The sequence below is a fragment of the Pelobates fuscus genome, chromosome 2, assembly GCF_036172605.1.
Source record: "Pelobates fuscus isolate aPelFus1 chromosome 2, aPelFus1.pri, whole genome shotgun sequence".
In the NCBI taxonomy this organism is placed as follows: Eukaryota; Metazoa; Chordata; class Amphibia; order Anura; family Pelobatidae; genus Pelobates; species Pelobates fuscus.
Window position 1 is genome coordinate 123,826,517 of NC_086318.1, and position 22,678 is coordinate 123,849,194.

The 22,678-nt window shown below is 42.3% G+C and overlaps 1 protein-coding gene across 1 annotated transcript in view; it reads left to right on the forward strand.

The window, feature by feature from the left end:
* Window positions 1–22,678, forward strand: part of PRKCI (protein kinase C iota) — a 95,742-nt gene that overhangs the window by 49,336 nt on the left and 23,728 nt on the right. Inside the window, exons 3-4 of the mRNA XM_063442658.1 lie at window positions 15,678–15,767; window positions 16,522–16,572. Of these exons, the coding sequence (XP_063298728.1) occupies window positions 15,678–15,767; window positions 16,522–16,572 (141 nt within the window). The remainder of the gene's footprint in view (window positions 1–15,677; window positions 15,768–16,521; window positions 16,573–22,678) is intronic.

Genomic DNA, 22,678 nt, shown 5'->3' on the forward strand with positions numbered 1-22,678 from the left:
TAAGACTGTGAAGTAAGTAGCCCCGCCCGGAATTAAAGCAAGCAGGTTATATGGATTGGGTACAACTGGATGTATACTAACAACCGCATCATTGACTGCTCTCAAGTCCTGTACAGGTCGATACTCATCTGTACCGGGCTTTTGAACAGGCAGCAATGGGGTGTTCCAGGGGGAAGTACAGAATTTTAGGATACCATACCGTATGAACTTATCCAGATAGGATTGGATGTTCTTCTTAGCCTTCTGTGGGATGTGGTATTGTCTTAGGCTTACTGGATAAACCCCAAGTTTCAGTTCAATTTTTATAGGTGGAATATTGCGGGCCAGTCCTGGTGGGTTGTTCTCTGCCCAAACTCCTGGTATGTTAAATAATGTCTCATCACTCCTAGGGTTTTGGCTAGTCAACACTGTATAAAGTCGCCACTCTTCTTCCTTTGGTACGGATAAAGTCATAATACCTGAAGGTCCATTAAACTTTAAAGATGTTGTTCCATTTGGTAGGAACGTAATCTGCGCTTGTAATTTTGATAGCATATCACGTCCCAGCAATTGGACTGGACATTCAGGCATATAAAGGAATTGGTGTTTTACTACGTGGCCTCCCAATGTACAGAGTCGACTTTTAAGAACCGGTTTTTCAGCACTTCTTCCAGTTGCTCCTATCACAGTAATAGTCCTTCCAGATGGAGGAGCAACTAGATTAGTCACCACTGAATGTTCAGCACCAGTGTCGATCATGAACGCACTCCTTTTTCCCCCTATTGATACATCGACCATAGGCTCCGCTCGACCAAGGGGGATGGAGCCCGGTCGGTATCAATAGTCCTCCATGACCGTGTCAGCCAATCCTACAAAGTCCCTACCTTCTCTATCGCGGGACCTTTGCGCTGCTGGAATATACCTGTCTTCCCTAACACTTCCTCTGTTCCCATTACTCCCTCTATAACCATTACTCCCTCCGGGGCCTCCTCTACCTCTCGCTCTGCCTCTAAAGTTTCCGTAGCCTACCCTGGGTTGGTCTCTCTCGTACTGCTCTCTTTGCGGACATTCGTTCCTCCAATGCCCTTCTTCCCTGCAATACGCGCACTGATCCCTACTCAAAGGCTCCCTACTCCATCTATTATTGCCTCTATCTGGGCCCCGTTTATCTACGCCTGCGATCGCTACCGCTAGCATATCAGCCTTTTTACGCATCTTGCGCTCTTCCTCTTTCTTACTTTCTGTATCCCTGTTCATATAGACCTTATTTGCTACCTCCATTAGTTGGGTGATGGACATACCTGCAAACCCTTCTAACTTTTGTAGCTTGCGCTTAATATCTCCGTATGCTTGGCTGACAAAGGCGGAGTTAACCATTCGGGAATTGTCTGCGTCTTCCGGATTAAAGGGGGTATACAAGCGGTATGCCTCCAATAATCGGTCATAAAAGACACTGGGCGCTTCATCGCTTTTCTGAATCACCTCAACTGTCTTCGACATGTTAATGGCTTTCTTTCCTCCTGCTTTCATGCCAGCAATTATAGCGTCTCTATAGGCTCTGAGTTGAACCATATCAGCACCATTTACGTTCCAATCGGGATCAGTGTTGGGATAATGTGTTGCGGCCCATGCTGCTGGATTAGCTTGGTTCAACGCACGGGCTCTATCCTCTAGTGCTTTTATGGCTGCTTGATTTATTCTTGTCCTTTCCTCATTGTTAAATAAAGTCATTAGTAACTGCTGGCAATCAGCCCATGTCGGATTATGCGTCTGTACTATTGAGGTGAACAGATCAGTCATGGCTTGTGGTTTCTCAGTATACGAGGAATTATGGGTCTTCCAGTTTAAAAGGTCGGTAGTGGTAAATGGGACATATACGAAGACTGGGTCAGCGTGTGCCATTTGACCTGCGGCATCGATATAAGCTGACCCGGGATTTAGGCGAAGAGGCATCTGATAGTGCTTTAATTGTTGGGCACCAGTCAACTGTCGGGTTTGGATGGGGCTACGTAGAGAGGCGTCAGTCATGGGTTCCGGTCGGGGAGAGATAGGGTATGGGGATGTGGGAGGTTGGTTTTGGGAAAAGGTCGTAAATAAAACACTTCGAGTCGAGCTAGATGAAGCTTGACCGGAAGTCTGAAGTGGCGCCAAATCAGGATATTCGTTTCTAATGGGGGTGGGTTCTGGTTCCGGAAGGGGAGATTTAGTACGAGGGGGGGTGGATCCTGTACTGGAAGAGGAAGCGGAAGTGGATGGGGGTAATGAGGGGAGGGCTGCAGGACTTCCTGCGTTTGCGTCACTTCCTCTTAACGGAAAGTAAGGGGGCGGCAAAGGGATCTCGGACTCAGGGGGCGTGTCCAAAATGGGCCTAACACCAGTCCTAGTGGACGAACAAGTCCTAGCTACCATGAGGCGACACTGCTCCTCGTGGCATGTCTGGAGCCATTTTGGCGAGTCATTTACGGCCTGTCTCCAACAGTCAATATAAGGAAACTGGCCGTAAAGTTCAGGCCTACCTGATACAGCCACGTGTAAGCGCTGTACCAGAGTTAGATCCAAACTGCCACATGGCGGCCATGCCGCAACCAAAGTAGGCCACTCCCTAGTGCACAAAGTGACCAAACGTACAGGAGACATCTTAACCCCAAAATCACATGTTTTGAATCCCTTTTTAAAATTCTTCACCATACAACCTAAGGGATCCGGAATCGTTGACTGCGACGCACCCATACTTAACAATGGAACGTCGTCGACAACGAATACTATACACGCGTACTATTCAACAGTCACACCCGTTTCCTCTGGCAACAGCACCACGTGGTACGGTTACCAAGTGAAACGTACACAATAACAATAAACACTCAGGGAATTCCCGTACACACACAGCTGTTACACCAGTCACTATATAATCAATATTATGCCCTTTGGCGTAACTATACAGTCACCCACGCTATAATTCTCTATATACGAATTACCCGTCTATAACACACCCCAGTAACATCGTCTTTTACAAATAGCGGTTACAGTACGGTTAGCATAGGTCAAAGCACAAGTTAAGGTCACAATACAATTATTAGTGGTTATGGTGTTAAACATGCAATGGACAACAATGATTAGTACTTATATACAGTGTCAGTAAATATACAGGGTTATGGTACCGTGCACTATAATACAGCAACACACTATTAACACTCTCGCTAGACGGCTGAGCTCGCGCTATCTAACAAGATATACACTTTACTAAAACAATCGTTAACACATTTACAATTCCCAACTAAACTATTGGCCAGTACCTTGAATGGACTACCTAAAACTATATACACCCGTTTTGGTTAGCCACACTGCCCAATCACCACATATATAGCGAGCTAGAGAACCGAATTTACACAGGCGCCTCTTAGTCGCACTATCAAAAGTCTAGTGGGTTCCAAATTTACACGCCTTCCCACTTAGCCCAGATAGGATGAGAACTAGCGAACCGAATTTACACAGGCGCCGCTTAGTCTCCCGGTCCCTCCGACCTAGCGAACGTAATATACACCCTAGAACGCTAGTCTAGACAAGACACCGGTGTCCGGCTAGGGCTATTTACACCAGAACCCCGCCTGACTAACCAAATCAAACGGTCTGACTAAAGAGCGTTCGATCGAGCGGTGCGCCTTCGCTCCTTCCCTCCGACAGAGGGGGCAGATACACAGATTCAAAACCCCTTTGGGCCTACCGCACAATCGGTATACCCCTAGTGGGTCCTGCCGTCTAAAACAGCAGTTGTCTTACCTCCTCGTTCCTGAACCTGAGTTCACACTCATCGACGGGGACACCCCAGCACTTCTCACGTAGAGGCCGATGATCTCCTGGACAACAGACCAGTGGCGCCGAGACGAAGGGAGGTCCACGCAGAAGTTCAGGGGTGCAGCCGTAGAGAACGTGGGCAAAGATAGACCGTCTCACGCCTCTGCCTCTCAGCTACCGTTGAACGATGAGTTTCCCGGCCAATGCACCAAATGATACCGGAGAAACTGACGGAAGCCAAGCACAGAGAGATGGACACAGGTTTCTTCAGGAAGGAAGAGATTCTTTATTGGATCACCGATCGGGACTCAGAGGGACTAATGTCACCAAAATACAGCAAGTTCTGAGCCCCGGACAATAGTGCAGGCTCCTTATATAGGCATATAACTCCTCCCATATTAAGCTCCACCCGCACATTCTCTTAACCAATCAACACAAATAAGAATTAACTTCCTGTTTGACCGCATGGCTTGTCCAGCACAATGGAGGAGGGGAATACCATATCCTGTATTCTTGCACATGCTCCGTACACTACTGATCGTATCTTGCCTCGTGCAACCAACTGATCGATACGTCAGCATATGCACGTACACATGCCACGTGGTAATCTCGGCCTACTAAATTTATTTTTACCGAGATTCCACCACAGCTCTATTCAGTTATAGCATTGCTAAATACAGTGCAATTTACTACACATTACTTTTAGGCCTAAAAATACACATTTGTTGACTATAGAAAAAAAAGTAAACATTATATTGGCAATAGAACAGTTTCCCTTTAAATCACTGTGTTACTAGTTTCTAGTTTGTCAAACATTTCTTTGAAATCAGATTTTGCAATCTCCATTAAAAGGTTCTTATCACATTGTACAGAATTCAGTATGTCGATTATAATGCTAGGTAAACATAGCTCAGTGCTGTGTGCCTTGAACTTGCAATCACAGAGTGTACTAGCCGTCTGCTTTTAACACAAACACAAATGTGCCATGGGCATGCTTATAAAGCTTTTGTCGGCTCTCTGTGATTGTCTCTTAAACATCTGTTTGCTTCTACTGTATGAATAATCAGTGCGTGCTCACATAGATGGGGGGGGGGGGAGGGAGGGCAGTTATTGAGCATTGGAAAGAAAAATAGTTTTCAATGTGGTGAATTACAAGTAACTTAGAAAAAAAGTTAGCTAAATGGAAATGTATGTAGGTATAAATCAGGGATAGGCAACAGTGGCTAAAGTCTAGCTGCATCAATGGGTTTGTATGACAAATCGCGCTTAAACGGACACTATAGTCACCTGAACAACTACAGCTTAATGTAGTTGTTCAGGTGAGATCTATAGCTCCCTGCAGGCAATTTAATGTAAACACTGTATGTTTACATTGATTGATAGGAATACCTCTAGTGGCTGTCACTCAGACGGCCACCAGAGGGACTTCCTATCATGTATGGCCCATAAAAAGGCCATGTACACGTCAGACGTATTAAAATACGTCTGACGTGTGCAGGAGAGAAAAGGCTCTGTGTGCGCGCCTTCTCTCTCCTGTATGTCAGCAGAGGAGAGGGCAAAGACCGCGAGCTGAGCTGTCAGTCAGCTTGCGGCTGCGCACACCGCACGCATGCGTGGTAGTGTGCTCAGGACTTCATAGGGCGCGCATGCGCATAAGGGAGCAATGACGCTTCCGAATGGAAGCGTCTGATTGCTCACGCCCGCCTATTTCGTCATTTTGACGAAATAGGGGGCGCGGCTTCACGAGGCTCCCGGCGCTGGAACCAGGTGAGTAAAAAGGGCTGCCTGGAGTGTCCCTTTTACTTGTACTTTTACCCTTCCTCTGCTCATCATACAGTAGTTATGCACTTAGGGAGTGCGCTGGATTTTGGTGCTGATTTTGTAAGTTTTATTAAAACCACCTAATCTAGGTTTAGTTACACTATATGATCATACATTGCATAAGCCTGCCACAACGTCAATGTACCCCATCTTTGGCAGGTCCTACTCTCACTGCCAACGGTCTGCTAAATGAGCTACTCACTTGGGGAAATCCTTCCATCTCGAGTTCTCTGGAGTACAAGGCTAAATAGGAGGATCCTGGGATGAGGCACCTGTGACAGGGAGGGGTGCAGAACCAAGGATACTATAGGCACTAGAATGGTTTAATTTTCAATCAGACATTAACTTGTTTTAGAAATTTTTATCTTCCGTCTGTAAATTGAACCTTAATTACACACAGACGGCACTTGGAGGTTCTAGAAGGCTATTAACAGAGCAGGGGATAATAAATTCTAAATTAAACCGACTGTGTTAATAAAGGAAGTTTAAACATTCGATCTCTCTTTACAGAAAGTGTTAAGGAAGGCTACACAAATCATGCAGGGAGATGTGACTGGGGCTATTTAAACAAAGTACCGGTAATTTGACTACTAAATGTCAGAGAATTGAAAAGCGAGACTGCAGGGGCATGATCTATACACCAAAACTGCTTCATTAAGCTAAAGTTGTTTTGGTGCCTATAGTGTCCCTTTAAGTTTATTAATGGGGCCTTATGTTCATCAAAGTGTTAAAACCATTAGTTTCCCACAGTGTGCATGATGAGGCTTATAAATAATCCTTTGCATATCATATTTCTAAAGGAATTATGCAGTGTCTCTTACATATTTGTTTAGTTTCTCGGTCAGTTTCTGATTTCATGTTCCTGGTTCACAAGTATAACAAAACAATTTGCTTGCTGTTGAAGAAAATTAAATATTCTCTCTATAAAGTAGGCAATTATTATTTTTATTAATTTTTTTTTAGGGGTTTCAACAAAATGTATTTAAACAAAAAAAGGGGGAGAAATATATACAATAAACATCTCCTACATGATCTCCTTTAATGCTCTTACAGCTATAATGCTGGCAAAGCATCATGGGGGATTTAGTCCGAAACATCTGGAGTGCCAAAGGCTGCCTACTGGGTAGACACTAATGTGAAATCAAATCGAACTGCAGCTAGAAGGCTAAGGTTGGACATCTCTGCAATCAACAAATAATAAAACACAAATGTCTGTGTTTCGAGTTTGTGTGCTGTGAAATATTGAGTGGTACAATAGAACCTATAGTTTTCACAAGTATGTATTGAGCTGAAAATCCATCAAACTATTGATAGTGGTCTACTGGATATCTATGTCAGTAGGGTTTAGTCAATAAACACGTTACAGACAAAGTGCTATTGAGTGTTCCAGGAGAAATAAGCCAAATGGCAAATGATTTAGGTAAACTAGAAAAATGGTTGAGTTGTGTCAACCAGGCCCGGACTGGCCAACGGGCATACCGGGCAAATGCTTGGTGGGCCGAGGCCGGCAGGGGAGATCACAGGATCTTCCCGGCCGGCCCCTGCAGGGCCAGCGCTACCAGAGTGCCGGCCCTGCAGTGTGCCTTCATGGGCCGGTGGGGAGATCAAAGATCTCCCTCACCGGCCCAGAGGCACTGAGATGCGGCTGCGGGCTGGGGAGGGAGGCAGGAGAGGACCCTGTGGATCTTGCGAGAGTGAACTCTAGCCTGCAGGCTAGAGTTCACTCTCACCACTAGGACCACCAGGGAAGGCAGCACGGCATCCACCTCCATGGAAACCCGGCTCCCCCCTCTCCCAGGCTAAAGGTAAGAAGGGAGGGGGGGGGATATAACTTTTTTTTTTTTAAATTATTAATAAAAAATATATTAAAATAAATTCACACTCACACTAACAACCCCCTTACACACACAGCACCCCCTTACACACACAGCACCCCCTTACACACACAGCACCCCCAGACACACACACAGCACCCCCAGACACACACACAGCACCCCCTAGAATGTGACGGCAGATAAAAACACCCACACACACACACTGCGCACCTCACACATACAATACATCCAAAAAAAAAAATATATATACACACACACACACACACACACACACACACTACAGCACCCCTCACACTGCACCACTACACATATGCTCCAGATACACGCTAGATCCCTTACCCTATATGCACTCTTAATCCTCTACACACACACACTCTTCTATACACGCTAGATCTCCTACACACACTGCAACACCTACACACACCCTACATTCCTTGTACGCAAACACATACAACATTCTCTAAACACACCCTCTCTACAACCCCCACACACACTACAGCACGTATGCACACACTCGCTACATCCCCTATAGCACTATTCCCATATACACACACTCTCTACAGCCCCTAGCCACACATATTACACCACAAACACAAATGAAATTGACCTATTTACACAATACTACACACAATACCACACCACACTCTACACACACGCAATCCCACAAGCAGGCTCCAAACACATGCACCATACACTTTCCTAGCCCTTTTGTCCTCTGGTATCCCACTTGTGGAGACACCAGAGACAATTTAAAAGCAAACACAGCGCAAGCATGTTATTAAATTTGCTTGCGCTGCACAGAACAAATTCAGGGCTTTTTTCTAATGCTAGAGCTCTTCAGCGGGGCTCTGCGCATTGAACCAACATGCTCACTTTGAGAGGGGGTGTGCTTGTCATTAGTGATGACAAAACACACCCTCAAGGCCCCGCCCCCTTCTTAGGGTGCTGCTCTAATTGAAAAATGCCCGGGCCTGATTTTTTTCCCAGTCCGGTCCTGGTGGCAACTGACATTTAATGTGGATAAGTGCAAGATAATGCATCTTGGATGTAAAAACCAAAGGGCAGAGTACATAATATCTAATAGAGTCCTAACCTCAACATCTGAGGAAAGGGATTTAGGGGTGATTATTTCTGATGACTTAAAGGTAGGCAGACAATGTAATAGAGCAGCAGGAAATGCTAGCAGAATGCTTGGTTGTATAGGGAGAGGTATTAGCAGTAGAAAAAGAGGGTGCTCATGCCCTTGTACAGAACACTGGTGAGACCTCACTTCGAGTATTGTACGCAGTACTGGAGACTGTATTTTCAGAAGGATATTGATACCTTAGAGAGAGTTCAGAGAAGGGCTACTAAACTGGTTCATGGTTTGCAGGATAAAACTTACCAGGAAAGGTTAAAGGATCTTAACATGTATAGCTTGGAGGAAAGACGAGACGGGGGGATATGAAACATTTAAATACATAAAGGGAATAAACACAGTAAAGGAGGAGACTATATTTAAAAGAAGAAAAACTACCACAACAAGAGGACATAGTCTTGAATTAGAGGGGCAAAGGTTTAAAACTAATATCCGGAAGTATTACTGTACTTAGAGGGTAGTGGATGCATGGAATAGCCTTCCAGCTGAAGTGGTAGAGGTAAACAGTGAAGGAGTTTAAGCATGCGTGGGATAGGCATGCGCGGGAAAATTGGGCATACTAGATGGTCCGAATGGTTCTTATCTGCCGTCACATTCTTTGTTTCGATGTTTCTATGGGTGCATCTCTACCAGGCCCGGACTGGTCATCGGGCAGATCGGGCAAATGGCGGTGGGCCGCGGTGGCCATGGGCCGAGGCTGACAGGGGAGATCACAGGATCTCCCCTGCCATTCTATGCAGGGCCGGCACTATCCGAGCGCCGGCCCCGCTGTTTTCCATGACGGGCCGGTGGGGAGATCAAAGATGTCCCTCACTGGCCCACTTGCATAGACATGCAGCTGGGGAGTGAGAGGAGTACCCGGCGGAGCTCTCCGGGTTCCTCTCGCGAGATCCAGAGCGTTTACATGACAACGCCCCCGATCTTGCGAGAATGAACTCTAGCCCGCAGGCTAGAGTTCATTCGCCACTTGGACCACCAGGGATGGTATGAGACTGCCGGAGTACCCCCCCTCCCCTTCTCTCCCAGGTACCACCGTGCCGGTACACCCTCCCAGTCTACAGGGAGAGGGGGATATAATGCCTGCCTAGTTTTTTATTTTTTATTTTTTAATTCTTTATTTTAGACGTGCAGGGTTAGATACAAGCTTTGTCGAGATATACTGCACTTTTTTATATAAAAACAGAAAATTAGCTTTGCGCAGAAAGCTTAGACATGGAGAGATAATAGAAAACATGCATATTATCAGTGCATTAGCCTACAGGTATATAAAGGTGAACAATGCAGTCAACACATGGAGGTCTCAATGTGGCATATTCAAATTACCAGCTAGCCCAAACATTTTCTAGCCGCTCCTCTAGTGTGATAATGGTGGTGTAAACGATACTAGTGAGTGAATTTACGCTGTGAGTTCCTGCTTTATGTATCCTTTTCAAGCTAAGCCGTACAGTCAGAACGGTAGGGTAACAATGAGCGTGAGGACAAATAACGCTTATCTACGCTATGTTTACCATCCCAATACAGTTGTGGTGTCACAAGTTAAACATGCTGCTGAAATCCAGGGACATGGCGTTGTAGTTTTCCCCAGTAAGCAAAGGTACGTTTGTACCTACACCGCTGTGGATCTGAATAAAAGTGATCCCCGCTATTTGGGCAGGCCTGCATATGTATACCTATCATGTTCATAACACTTATAGAGACCATTCGCTTTTCACGAGTGTGGGTAGCATTTGTGTAGGTCAATTTGCACAAAACATTTGCGTAATAGTTGCTATCTTAGTCTATAGTAATTGCACAGACTATGTGCACTTAACATTGGTCTATGTCGACTGCACAGGATGTTAGCCTAAAACGTTTGCATTTATCGGTTGTATAAGATAGTAGCCTGTAGCAATCGCACAGACCGTGTGCACCTACTATTCGCGTATAATGATTGCGTAGGATGTCTGCGTGAGACGGTGGTATATAACGGTAGCCTACAACTGGTGCATAAAGTGTTTGCATACAGCAATTGCATAAATTATTGGCTCCTACTGATTGCCTACAATAGTAGTGTAGACCGTCCCCAAGTGTGGGTTGTACCCCACTGGTTACCGTGGCGGTCTAGCGCCGCTAGGGGAGGCTGAAATAAAATTAAATGCATGTAGTTAAGGGCAGACTGCCCAAGGTTAACCAGATATAAACGAAAACTGTAACGGTAAAAACAACATATTTGTTTGTTTTTTTAACCCCCCTCAACACACACACAGCACTCTCACACACAGCACTCTCACACACAGCACTCTCACACACAGCACCTTCACACACAGCACCTTCACACACAGCACCTTCACACACAGCACCTTCACACACAGCACCTTCACACACAGCACCTTCACACACAGCACCCTTACACACAGCACCTTCACACACAGCACCCTTACACACAGCACCTTCACACACAGCACCCTTACACACATCACCCTTACACACATCACCCTTACACACATCACCCTTACACACATCACCCTCACACACATCACCCTCACACACATCACCCTCACACACATCACCCTCACACACAGCATCCATCACATACACATACTGCACCCCTCACATACACACTACACCCCTCACACACACACACACTGCACCCTTCACATACACACAGAACCTCCCCAGAACCTCCCCAATACACTGCACCACACACATACACAATACTTCCAAACATATTTATATAATATTAATATATATATATATATATATATATATATATATACAGCACCCCTCACACACATACTGCACCCCTAAACACATTCCATTCCAGAAACACACTAGATCCCTTACCGAACTCTGGGTCATCTACACACATACATACACTAGATCCCTATATACACTCTGAATCCGTTATATACACACACTCACTAGATCTCCCATACACACTCTGGATCCCCTATACACACACTAGATTCCTTGTAAGCAAACACATACTACACCCCTAAACACACACACTCTCTACAAACACTACATCACCTATACACACACACACTATAGCCTGAATGCACACACTTGCTACATCCCCTATACACACATTCTCTACAGCCCCTAGCCACATATGCATTACATTACACCACAAACACAACACGACTAAAACCGACCTTATTACACAATACCACTCCACACACACGCAATCCCACAAGCAGGCTCCAAACACATGCACAATACTCTATCCTGGCCCTTTTGTCTCCTGGTATCCATTTATAGAGACACCAGAGACAAGTTGCAAGGAAACACAGTGCAGGCATGTTATTAAATTTGCTTACGCTGTGCAGAACAAATACAGGGCCCTTTTCTCATGCTAGAGCTCTTCAGCAGAGCTCTGTGCATGGTCTGCCCTGGAAGAGCATTGAACCAACATGCTCACTTTGAGAGGGGGTGTGTTTGTAATTAGTGATGACAAAACACACCCTCTCTGCCCCGCCCCCTTCTTAGTGGGCCACTGTGATAAAAAAATGCCCGGGCCGAATTTTTTTCCCAGTCCAGCCCTGTTCTCTACTGTGTGTATGTATAAAGGTAACTCCAAGTAACATTACCACTACAGCATGCTATAGTAGTTATGGTGCCAGGAGTGTCCTGCACCCCTCAGCCTTCTATTGTAACTAGTTAAACTATTTTAGGATGGTTGAAGTTAGAAGCCATACCCAAAATATCAGGAGCCTGCTTGATGTGATAGTGTCATAACTACCAACAAAAAATTGCATAAAATGTTAGGGCGCATACAATTATTGACTGCTCATTCTTGTGACTTGTCTAGTTGGAAACTCTGTGTCTATAACTACTTTCGATAAAAGCAGTGCTAGTTTGTGGCCCAGCATATATTCTTTCACCTGACCTCCTCCTACTAATTATGGAAGTCAAAAAAGTGGTTGGGCCTTTCTGAACTTTTCAGGAAGTGGCGTGTGTGTTAATGGCACCCAAACTTGGACACTGGGCAAACATTTGAGTTAGTCGATTTTAGTGATACCAACTATTTCAGATAGATTAAAAAAGAAACAAAACTAAAACAATTTTTTTTTCTCTTGTAATTTCTCTAAATGATGGTGTTATATTACTCTTCACAGAATAGATGATCTGTAAACCCCAGTGAATGATTGGATTTTAATCCATGTACTAGTGTAAAAAATGCAGTCATTTAAAGGAGCCCCCCAGATAACACAACACCTTCTTTTACTTGCATAACTTATTGAGCAAACAGGACCTCTGTACAAGTCTCCCTGCACATGATGTCTAATACTTTTCATCAATTTCAAAACCAGTTTTAAAGGAATCCCTGTCGAACCAGGGCTGAATCTGGAAGTGCAAGATCTCACATTCCTACACCGACAGATTAAATAATAATCCCAAATTCATTTTTAGATCATTATTCATGTTTAACACCGCCTTAAATTGAAAAAGCTAATCTTAAAAGCTTAGCGAATGGAACAAATCGTGGTCCATTGACTGATAACAGGGGGTGGGGGGGTGGGAGGGTCTATTCTCTGAAATCTGAATTCTAGCCAGCTGAAATCTGAATGACAGAGTTGTTTAGGCTTACCTAGCCAATAGTGTTAGTTTAGCTCACTTTTTGCCATGTTATTTTCAGTTTGCTACAATTCAGAGTTTAGTGAATAAAATAATGTAAATGGCCGGGAGGAGGAGTATAGTACAGATAAAGAAAAGCTGGACACCTTTTATGTTTAACTTTTGATACACCAACAATACCCTTATAGGAAGAGTGGAAAAATAAACAGAAAGATACAAAATATATCCAGCATTTCTTTGTTTGTATTATTCCCTTTTATATCCTTTTATAACAAAATTCACTAAAAAGTGTCACCTTGATAATGGACACTAGCTTGAGTGCAGTTTGATGATTAAAGTGCTGTGGGTGCAGCACCCCTGTCCCCTTACATTATGTTAATTATTGCAGTTTCTAATAAACTGCAATAATTACATTGCATGGTTAAGAATGCCTCTAGTGGCTGTAAATGAAAAAGCTACTAGAAGCACTTCCTGCTTTCTAACCGACTTTGGTCACCTAAATGATGCTGGACATCATCACGTCTCATGAGGACATCCAGCATCAGTCAAATCCCCATAGGAAAACATTGCGGCAATGTTTTTCTTTGGGGAGGGCCCAATGTGCTCGCCGTGCATGCGCTTTAGCCAACTTTGTATTCCTTGCACTATAGTATGCCTTTAAAATTGCCAACAACGTTTGCTTTTTATTTATTTATTTTTTTACATACCTTTATATGAAGCTTCATAGAGTTTTCGAACATACTCCCCTTGTTCCAAACAGTTCCAGGGCTGCCACCTTCTTTAGCATGAAGCCTTTTCTTTGTCTTCACAAACATAAATCTAGAACTTTGCTATATTCTTAGAGGTAGGTCCTTAGTGGTGGTTGGATTTATAGAAGAGAAGAATACAGCAAAATATAGTGTAATATATTCCATACTGGTGAATAAATAAAAAAAAAAAAAAAAAAAAAGGAAATGCACTTACAAAGTGTAGAGCTTGAGTAGCTTTATTTTAATTTGCCTGGGCTGTATGATCCCCACCTAAGAAGGGCATTTATCATTGATAAAGGGGCAGTGGTCCTGAAACGTCTACTTTGGATGCTCTTTGAATACATTTGGGCTGAACTAGTGGACCTCTATAACTAAGCTGTGCTTTGTGGATGAATACTTTGGGTTGATCCCCACCTTAGGATAACTGTATTCTTCTTTTAGTAAAGTGGTAAGTGTGTAAGACCTTCAGCCAGGCAGAGTAGCTCAGGATAATATATACCCCATCAAAAAAACGTGTAGGTTTGTAGGCAGTAATTATGCAACAAATTTATAGTGCTCACTGCTGGTATTATACGTTGTTAAAAGAAATGGAGAGGTACTCACTAGTATGGAGCAAAGATAGGACTCAGGTGGTATGTTCCCTAGCAAAAGAATGCGTGTCAAAGCTCCAACAGATAAATCAGGATAAGTCAAAGGGTATATTAAAATGAAGTACTTTATCTAACAAATTAGTATGTAAGAAAAAATAAAATTGTAAAAGCAATACAAATAATAAAAAAAAACAAAAGAAAAAAAAACACAACGTCTTTCAACTACACAGGCTTTTTTATGAGATGTATGAGAAATTATTTTTCTTATACATCAAAGTACCACTAAGGACATATCTACCTCTTAGAATATACCAAGATGCTACCCCCTCCTTCTATTATGCCATCTTCTATAGGACCGGAACAGAGAGACTCTGGTTTGGGTGTTTGAGCTGTGGAATCCCATCAACTATATGCGCTAGAAACCTATTCCTTAAGTATTATAAATTTAGAATTGTATGGCTCAGAATGTACATAGATGTGTTCTCCAAGAATTCAGTAGTTAAAAGCCTTGGTATATTGGATTGTTAAATAAGGATTTGCTTCATTGCCTAGGCATTTTGAGTTGGAATAGCATTTTACATAGAAACCCTTTGGAAGAAAAATCTTTTATTAGAACCTGATGTCACAAGCTCATGGAATGAAGCCAGTATAAAGCGCTATTTCTATACCCTCTACGCCGAAGTGCCCTCTCTTTGCATTCACTATGATTGGAACTCAAAGTGAACCATATCTATGCACACAGCATAGACAATGAATTGGTTTGAATGTTTCATAGAGGTTTTATGTAAACAATAATGTAACAAACCTTTAGTGATAGATGCCTTTTAAATTCCGTCAGACCCAGAATGACTTTTTTAATATATATATTTTTCATCTGTGTCTTGTAAGTAATTGTTATTTTTATTTTTTTAGGGCAAGCTCACTTCACTTTTTTTTTCCATAAAGAAAAATAATGTTTTATGTTTAAATGACCAATATACAAGGCTTCACCCATTTGTTTCATTGGGAGACCCATGTTGGCAAAACAGTCACTTCTTGGTTGCTGTAGCCTTATAGGAACCAAGGAATTAAATAGGGATAGAACGCATTCAGAAGATGATATCACACCTATTTCTATGCAATCTTTAGACAATGGTGCTTGGAATGTTCCTGTACCTAACCGACTTTATAATTTCCAGAGTTTATAATTATTTCTGTATCTATGTTCTGTTAACAGGAGATCCATGCACTGTCTCCTCCCAACTGGAGCTGGATGAAGCTTTCAGATTGTATGAACTCAATAAGGATTCTGAATTGCTGATCCACGGTAAGGAGTATAGATATATAGATTCATAGTGTCAATAAGGACTTGTTTGTTTATGCTGAAATACTGCTTTTAAATAAAGCTGCCCCTTAACCCAGGCTGTTGCACCTACACCCTAGATGGATTTTTAGCAGCTCATTCCCCAATGCCACCTGTACTTGTGAGCGTAGCTTTAGCTGGATTAGGACAGCAACAACCTTATCACTGATTATATATATATTTTATATGCATGAAACCTTGACCTCTTTACACCTCCAGAACCCTCCTGATATTTCAAGGGTTTATTGTCATCATGTAAATCCTGTTAGATTGCCAAAACAAGAAATAATACAAATCAACAAGTTTCTATCAAAGCTGTTTAACTAACATGTAGCCATGTGATGACAACGTATTTTTTTTCCATATTATACATGTGAGTATTAGATGTATGCATGATGCAAAGTATATTATCAATAGCAACATGTATATAGCACATAAATGTTAACCTGTAAGTATGTAGATGAATTATGAGTGATATATGCTGTTTGGCATCTGTATAAATCCTATACAGCACGGGTGCCTAAATGATACGTCCCCAAATGTTGTAGAACTACAACTCCCATGATGCATCATGGAAGCTGTAGTTTTAAAACATCTGGGGATCTACCTTTTGGGCATGCCTGATATACAGCGTAGATGTACTGCTCAAGTTAATAAGATATCTGCTTTGAATTACAATTCATTGTTTCTCTAATACCCCAACTGCCTTTATTTGCAGTGTTTCCATGTACACCAGACAGGCCTGGAATGCCTTGCCCCGGAGAGGACAGTAAGTACATTGCTTTGCCTCCTAAGATTTCTAGTTATAGGGAAAGCAGGAAATGGTACTAAAAATAGATGGGGAAAAAAATCAAATTTTCTAGATGCAATTTCTGTGATCCCTAAAGCGGCTCTGTCATTCCTTCCCTGACCCCATGGGCATTTCAAAAAGATAAAATTTCCTACGCTTGACAAAGTTCAGAACTACAGCTGTCAAGATTTGTCACGTCCTCAGCCGTCGCTAGTAAAAAGGCTTTGTGTATGCAGGACCCCGCTGACTTGCAGGATGCTCCATTGACATCAGTGTTGTACTGTTGCCCGTGTTGTGATAGTACAGCATTGAGGTCGGCTCCTGGTGACCAGCAAGAAGATGATGGCTGCACAGACAGGTTCAGGTAAGTAAAACTCACCTTTCCTTGCACCCTGTGGCCACCGCACTGCAAACGGCGAAGTCACCATCGAGGGTCTTTGCAAAATATGGAAAGGCCAGTGAAAGTAAGAGACGCTTAAAATTTAACTGATATTTATTTGCCATCTCACTTACTCCCCGCCCCCCCTGTATATTCATTACACCCACCTCTTTTAAATGTCCAGCTTTCCAGCAATGATATAATGATTTAACTTACCTTTATTCTGTATCACATTGTAAGGTAAATGTTTATTTTTTATTGTTGCATATGCTTCACTTACTGGTATTTAAGGCATTACACAAAACCATCTAAAGACACAAACAAAACCTGTAAATAAAATATAGGACAGAAGCCTAGTGTAGAGGGACAGGTAGTTTAAAAAAAAAAAAAAAAAAGTGGTGGAAGCTTTATCTTGCCTTTAAAAAAATAAAAGAACAATCCAAGTTCGATTTACACACATAATTCCTTTTTTTTATTTTTTTTATTTCGTGCATTCAATAAACAAGCTGGCTTGCACTTCCACAATAGCTGGTGCAACCTGGGCATTAAGCATAATATAACATTGATGTGGACATTTAGTTAAGTACAGTGCACATTTGATGAATATAAGTACGCTAGGTGATTCTAGGGTCTCTGATCTAGAAAGTAAAATAAATGGGGGGGGGGGTCTCTCTCTCGGTACTCACACTAAATCCGTTTTCCCCTCTCCCTCCCATCCCCCAATCCCCAGTTACTGAAGGGGTAAAAACCCCTTCAGTCACTTACCTGAGGCAGCGGCGATGTCCCTCGTCGCTGCCTCCTCCTCCGCGCCGCTCCACCCTGTGATTCCGTTGGCCGGTGGGCGAGACTGATCCCGCCCACCGGCCGAGGAGACCTAATGCGCATGCCCGGCAATGCCGCGCTTGCGAATTACTAGTAGACGGCCACTAGAGGTGGAGTTAACCCTGCAAGGTAATTATTGCAGTTTATGAGCCAATGAGCAGAAGTGGTCTGGGTGCCTGGAGTGTCCCTTTAACAAAGGAATTGGACACTTTGCAGTCTTAATGGCTGTGCATATGCTGGAGAGGGAAGGGGGTAAGTCTCTATCAGCCTGCGTGAGATGGGCTAATCTGATTTCTGGTGGACACAATTCCTTTTTAACACATAGATGTAATGCATTTAAAAATATATATATATAAAATAAAAAAAAAAAGATTATTTCAAATGTAAAGCCAAAAAATATCACCAGGAGCATAGCTGACATAGAGAATTCTTTCAGTTCAGCTGATTTGGACTTGAATTTAAATTTCACTTTGAAATCCAAACAAACTTTTGTGAATATCTGCTTTTAAATAAAGCTGCCCCTTAATCCAGGCTGTTGCACCCCCACCCTAGACAGATTTTATAGCAACACCTTCCCCAATGCCACCCGTACTTGTGAGCTTGCAATGTACCTTTAAACGTGAAAACTCTTGTATACATAATCTACATTAGTTACGTTAAACAATGTCTAAATCTGGAATATCTAATTTGACTTTGTTTGCGGAGTTAATTAAAAGGACACGAAAGTTATACGATAAATCTTTTCAGTTTTAGATCCACTGCCTCTCCTCCCCTTCCCCTCCCCATTATAAATATTAAAAAACTTAAAACGTAAAATCCAGAGCCAGGAGATACTAGTCTTTGCAGTCGCTCTGCATTCATTATAATGATTATAATGACTGATCTCTGTCCAACATAATGCTTCTCAAAGACACACATTGAGGGCCGAAGCCACATGCGCGTGCTTTACCAATGCATTGCTTCGCATAGGGAAGCATTGAATTCATTGCTTCTGTGTGAGCTTTCGCGGTGTTTGGTGTCACTGTACTGTGCATGATAAAGCCAAATGTAAAGATCTCAAGGTGTCAAGGAGGTAGTGCCTCTAATAGCTGTCTGTCTATTCTTGGATCAATGTAAACATGGCCATTTCTCAAAAAAAAGACAAAGTTTCACATTGTCTGAGAAAAGGGACATCATCTATGCACAAAAGCCACTTTATTACGGAACTGCTTAATATGCATTTAGTAGATTCTACAACATTTTTGCTTGCAAACTGTTGTATTCTAATGACTCTATGACCTGCCTGTTTTACGATGGCTCGCACTTACGACCATCTCTCTAGCGTGGGGGCTCAAGTGATTCCCCACGTTAGAGAGCTGGTCTATGTTCTGTGAAATTTACCCGAACGTAGACATACGCATCAGAGCAGGGAATCCCTCTAATCTATGTTCGGGGAAATTTCCCCGAACATAGACCTCACTTACCGACCAATTAGTTTTACGACCGGGTTGTAAGAACGGAAGCCGGTCAGCAAGTGAGGAGTATCTGTACATTTTTTGATCTGGAGTAAATATACAAAGAGTAGTAGGAGTTCAATGTATTATTATTATTATTATTATTATTATTATTAAATGGATACCATAGATACCAAAATAACTTTAGCTTAATGAAGCAATTTTCGTGTATACATCAGGTTCCTTTAGTCTCACTGCTCAATTCTCTACCATTTAGGAGTTAAATCGCTTTACTTATACAACCCTAGCTGCACCTCCCTGCATGTGACTTACACTGCATTCCTAGACACTGGATATAAAGAGAGAACTAGTTTAAACTTCCATTATTGCACAGTCTGTTTAATTCAGGATGTATTCTCTCCTGCTCTGTTAATAGTCTGCTATAACTTGCAGGAGTCTTGTGTGTGTAATTAGAAGTCAATTTACAGAGCAAGCAATAAAAACATCTAAAGTAGGTTAATATCTGATTGAAATGAAACCATTTTTTTTCTTGCAGGCTGTGTGAGTCACAGCCAGGGAAAGTGTGACTAGGGCTGCATGGACAGAAACAAATTGATGTTACTACTAAATGACAGAGAATTGAGCAATGATGCTGCAGGGATATAACCTATACATCTAAATTGCTTAAATAAGCTCACGTTGTGTTCATGCCTATAGTGTCCCTTTAATATTTATATAGTGCAAACCTATTCCACAATATAATTAATGGGCCATTTAACAACTACTGAGACAAACAATTTTTTACAGAAACAATAGGTTGATGAGGACCTTGCTCAAACAATCTTACAATCTAGCGGAGATGAGGTATAAAACACAACAGGAAGGGCAGTGTGAGGGAATAGAACCAAGTGACATGGAGGGAAAGTAGCAGAATTGGATGATGAACGTCAGCGGGAGAAGGTTAATTAAGTGGGTGCCTGAGAGGATAAGATATAGGTTTAAGGAATGACACTTCTGCTGGGAGTCCATAGGCTATTCTAGGGGATTCTTAGGTACTTCCTAAAGGATTGAAGGAACTAGTAGAGAGTCTGATGGGTGGAGGCAGGCTGTTGCATAAGAATTGAGATGCCTGTGAGAAGCCCTGTTTATGCATATTTGCTGTATGGTTATGAGCAGGAGCCAGGAGTAGGTCACTGGCAGAGCAGCCGGTAAGGGGCGCACCTATGATTACTTAAGAAATATCGCAGGGGTAGAGCTGTTAAGAGCTGTGTAGGAGAGGAGCAGGAGAGAGAAAAATCAGCCTGGCAGAAGCATTCATTATAGACTGTAAAGAGACTGTATGGTTTCTGGGGAGACCAATTGGGAAAGAATTACTGTAGTCAATGTGAGAAACTACTAGAGCATGAACTAACAAGTAAGAAAGGGGCGGATGAGTGCAAAGAGGAAATTTGCAGGATTGAATATGAGGTGTAAAGGAGAGGCCAAAATAACAAAAAATAACACCAAGGCAGCAAGCTTGCAAGAAAGGGCTGATGTGAGTACAATCAACTTGTAGGGAGAGTGACAGAGGAGGATTGTTAGATAAGAAGCTCCGTTTTAGAAAGGTTGAATTTAGAAAGTGGGCAGACATCCAATTGAAGATGGAAGAGAGGCAACTGGAGAATCATTCTAGGAGACGAGAGATGTGTGTGGGTGTCATTTGCATACAGGTAGTAATGGAACCCAAAGGAATACATACATTTGTCTTGAGAGGCAGCATTAATAAAAAAAAAAATAGAAGGGCTCAGAGGACAGAGCCTTAGGGGACTCCAACTGGGACAGGATAAGGGGATGAGGTGTTATCAGAAAAGGAGACACTGAAGGATCGTTGGAAGAGAGAGGATGAGAACCTTGAAATTATAGTGTCACAAAGGCCAAGGGTATAAAAGTTTGGAGTAGGAAAGTATAATCGACAGAAGTAGCAGAGAGGTCTAGTTGAATTAGCATGGAGTAGTAGCCTTTGCCCTTAGCTGTGGATGAGAGTTAAGAATAGAGATCAGTCGACTGTTGCTGAAAGTCAAGAGATTTAAGGTTTCCCTTTTGTTAATGGTGTGAGTGGTGATATGAGAGTGGAAATGGAGTGTTAGAAATGTTAGAGACTGAGCATGTATCTGAGATGCGGTTGCGGGTATTGCCCGCTACATGTGTGTGAGTAGTAGCCCACAGGTATATCCTGAGGAAGAAAGTAATGGAAAGAAGCTTTGAGGCAGCATAGGTCAGACATGGGACAACTGGAACGTTGACGTCCCCAGTAATTAGAATGGAGTATGCAAGGACGTGGGAAAGCCAGGCAGCAAAATGGTCAAAGAAGAGGATAGTGGAGCCTGGGGGCCAGTAAATAACAGTATCATTTGCTGGAATGGATATGAACAAGCGATCTCCGTGAACTTCAAATAAGGAGAAAGAGGTGGCAAGAGGTTTGAAGCAGTGGGGGGAATGCAGAAAATGTACGCCACCACCATACTATCATATTCTCTTTTATGAGTTCTGCTGGGGCAGATTACCCTGGTAGCCCTGATTTTTCTCATATCACTCCAAAAAGCCAGTATACAACACCCATAGACTCATAGCACCATAGCCATTGCAATGAGATGTAGTGATTATGGTGCTTAGCGTGCGCCTTTAAATTGCACTATAACAACAGTCAGCAAAAATATCATATTAAAAATATCTGAACTGCTAAACAATTTGAAAAAAACAAAATACATTACGTGGACAGGTTTTATGCTCTATTGATTCGTGGAAAATAACTTTTGGTGACAAGTTCATTTTAATCTAGTTGTAGGAACCGCAGTTATTACATTTGTCATTAATGTGTGTTTTTATTCAATTATATCCATCTGCTGTTGTGAATTGCTGCTGTTTATTATTTTTGTAATGACTGTATTCTCAGGGGACCATGTTTTGCTGGATTTGTTTTTTAATGTGTCCGCTTCTACATAATATGCAGCGCACCATCAATTTACAATCCTTGCCGTTATTTATTTATAGTGCTATGGTCTTGTACAAATGCATTATTGAATTATTGTGTGATGAAGAATTTTACATGCATACAGGAATACACATATCTATAGAATTAATGCTATTAATGTGATTTCATTAAAATGTGAGAAACTCTACAAAGAGAGTAAAGTCTCAAATGTTGCTGTTAAAATACCTTATATATTTAATCATTTATTTTTGCTATTTTGGAGGGGAAATAGTTTTTAAATGTTTAAATAGCCAGATTTGTGAGAGGAAGTTTAGCCTATTGCCAAATTTTGCTAAAATTCAACTTGTCTATGCGATAAAGTAGTCCCTGTTTATCTTATGACCTCTTTGGATTGCATTGGAACTTCAGAGAAATTCCAACGGAATCTCTATGAGCATTTCATAAATATTCTATATTGTATATTTAGGAAAATCTTAAAAG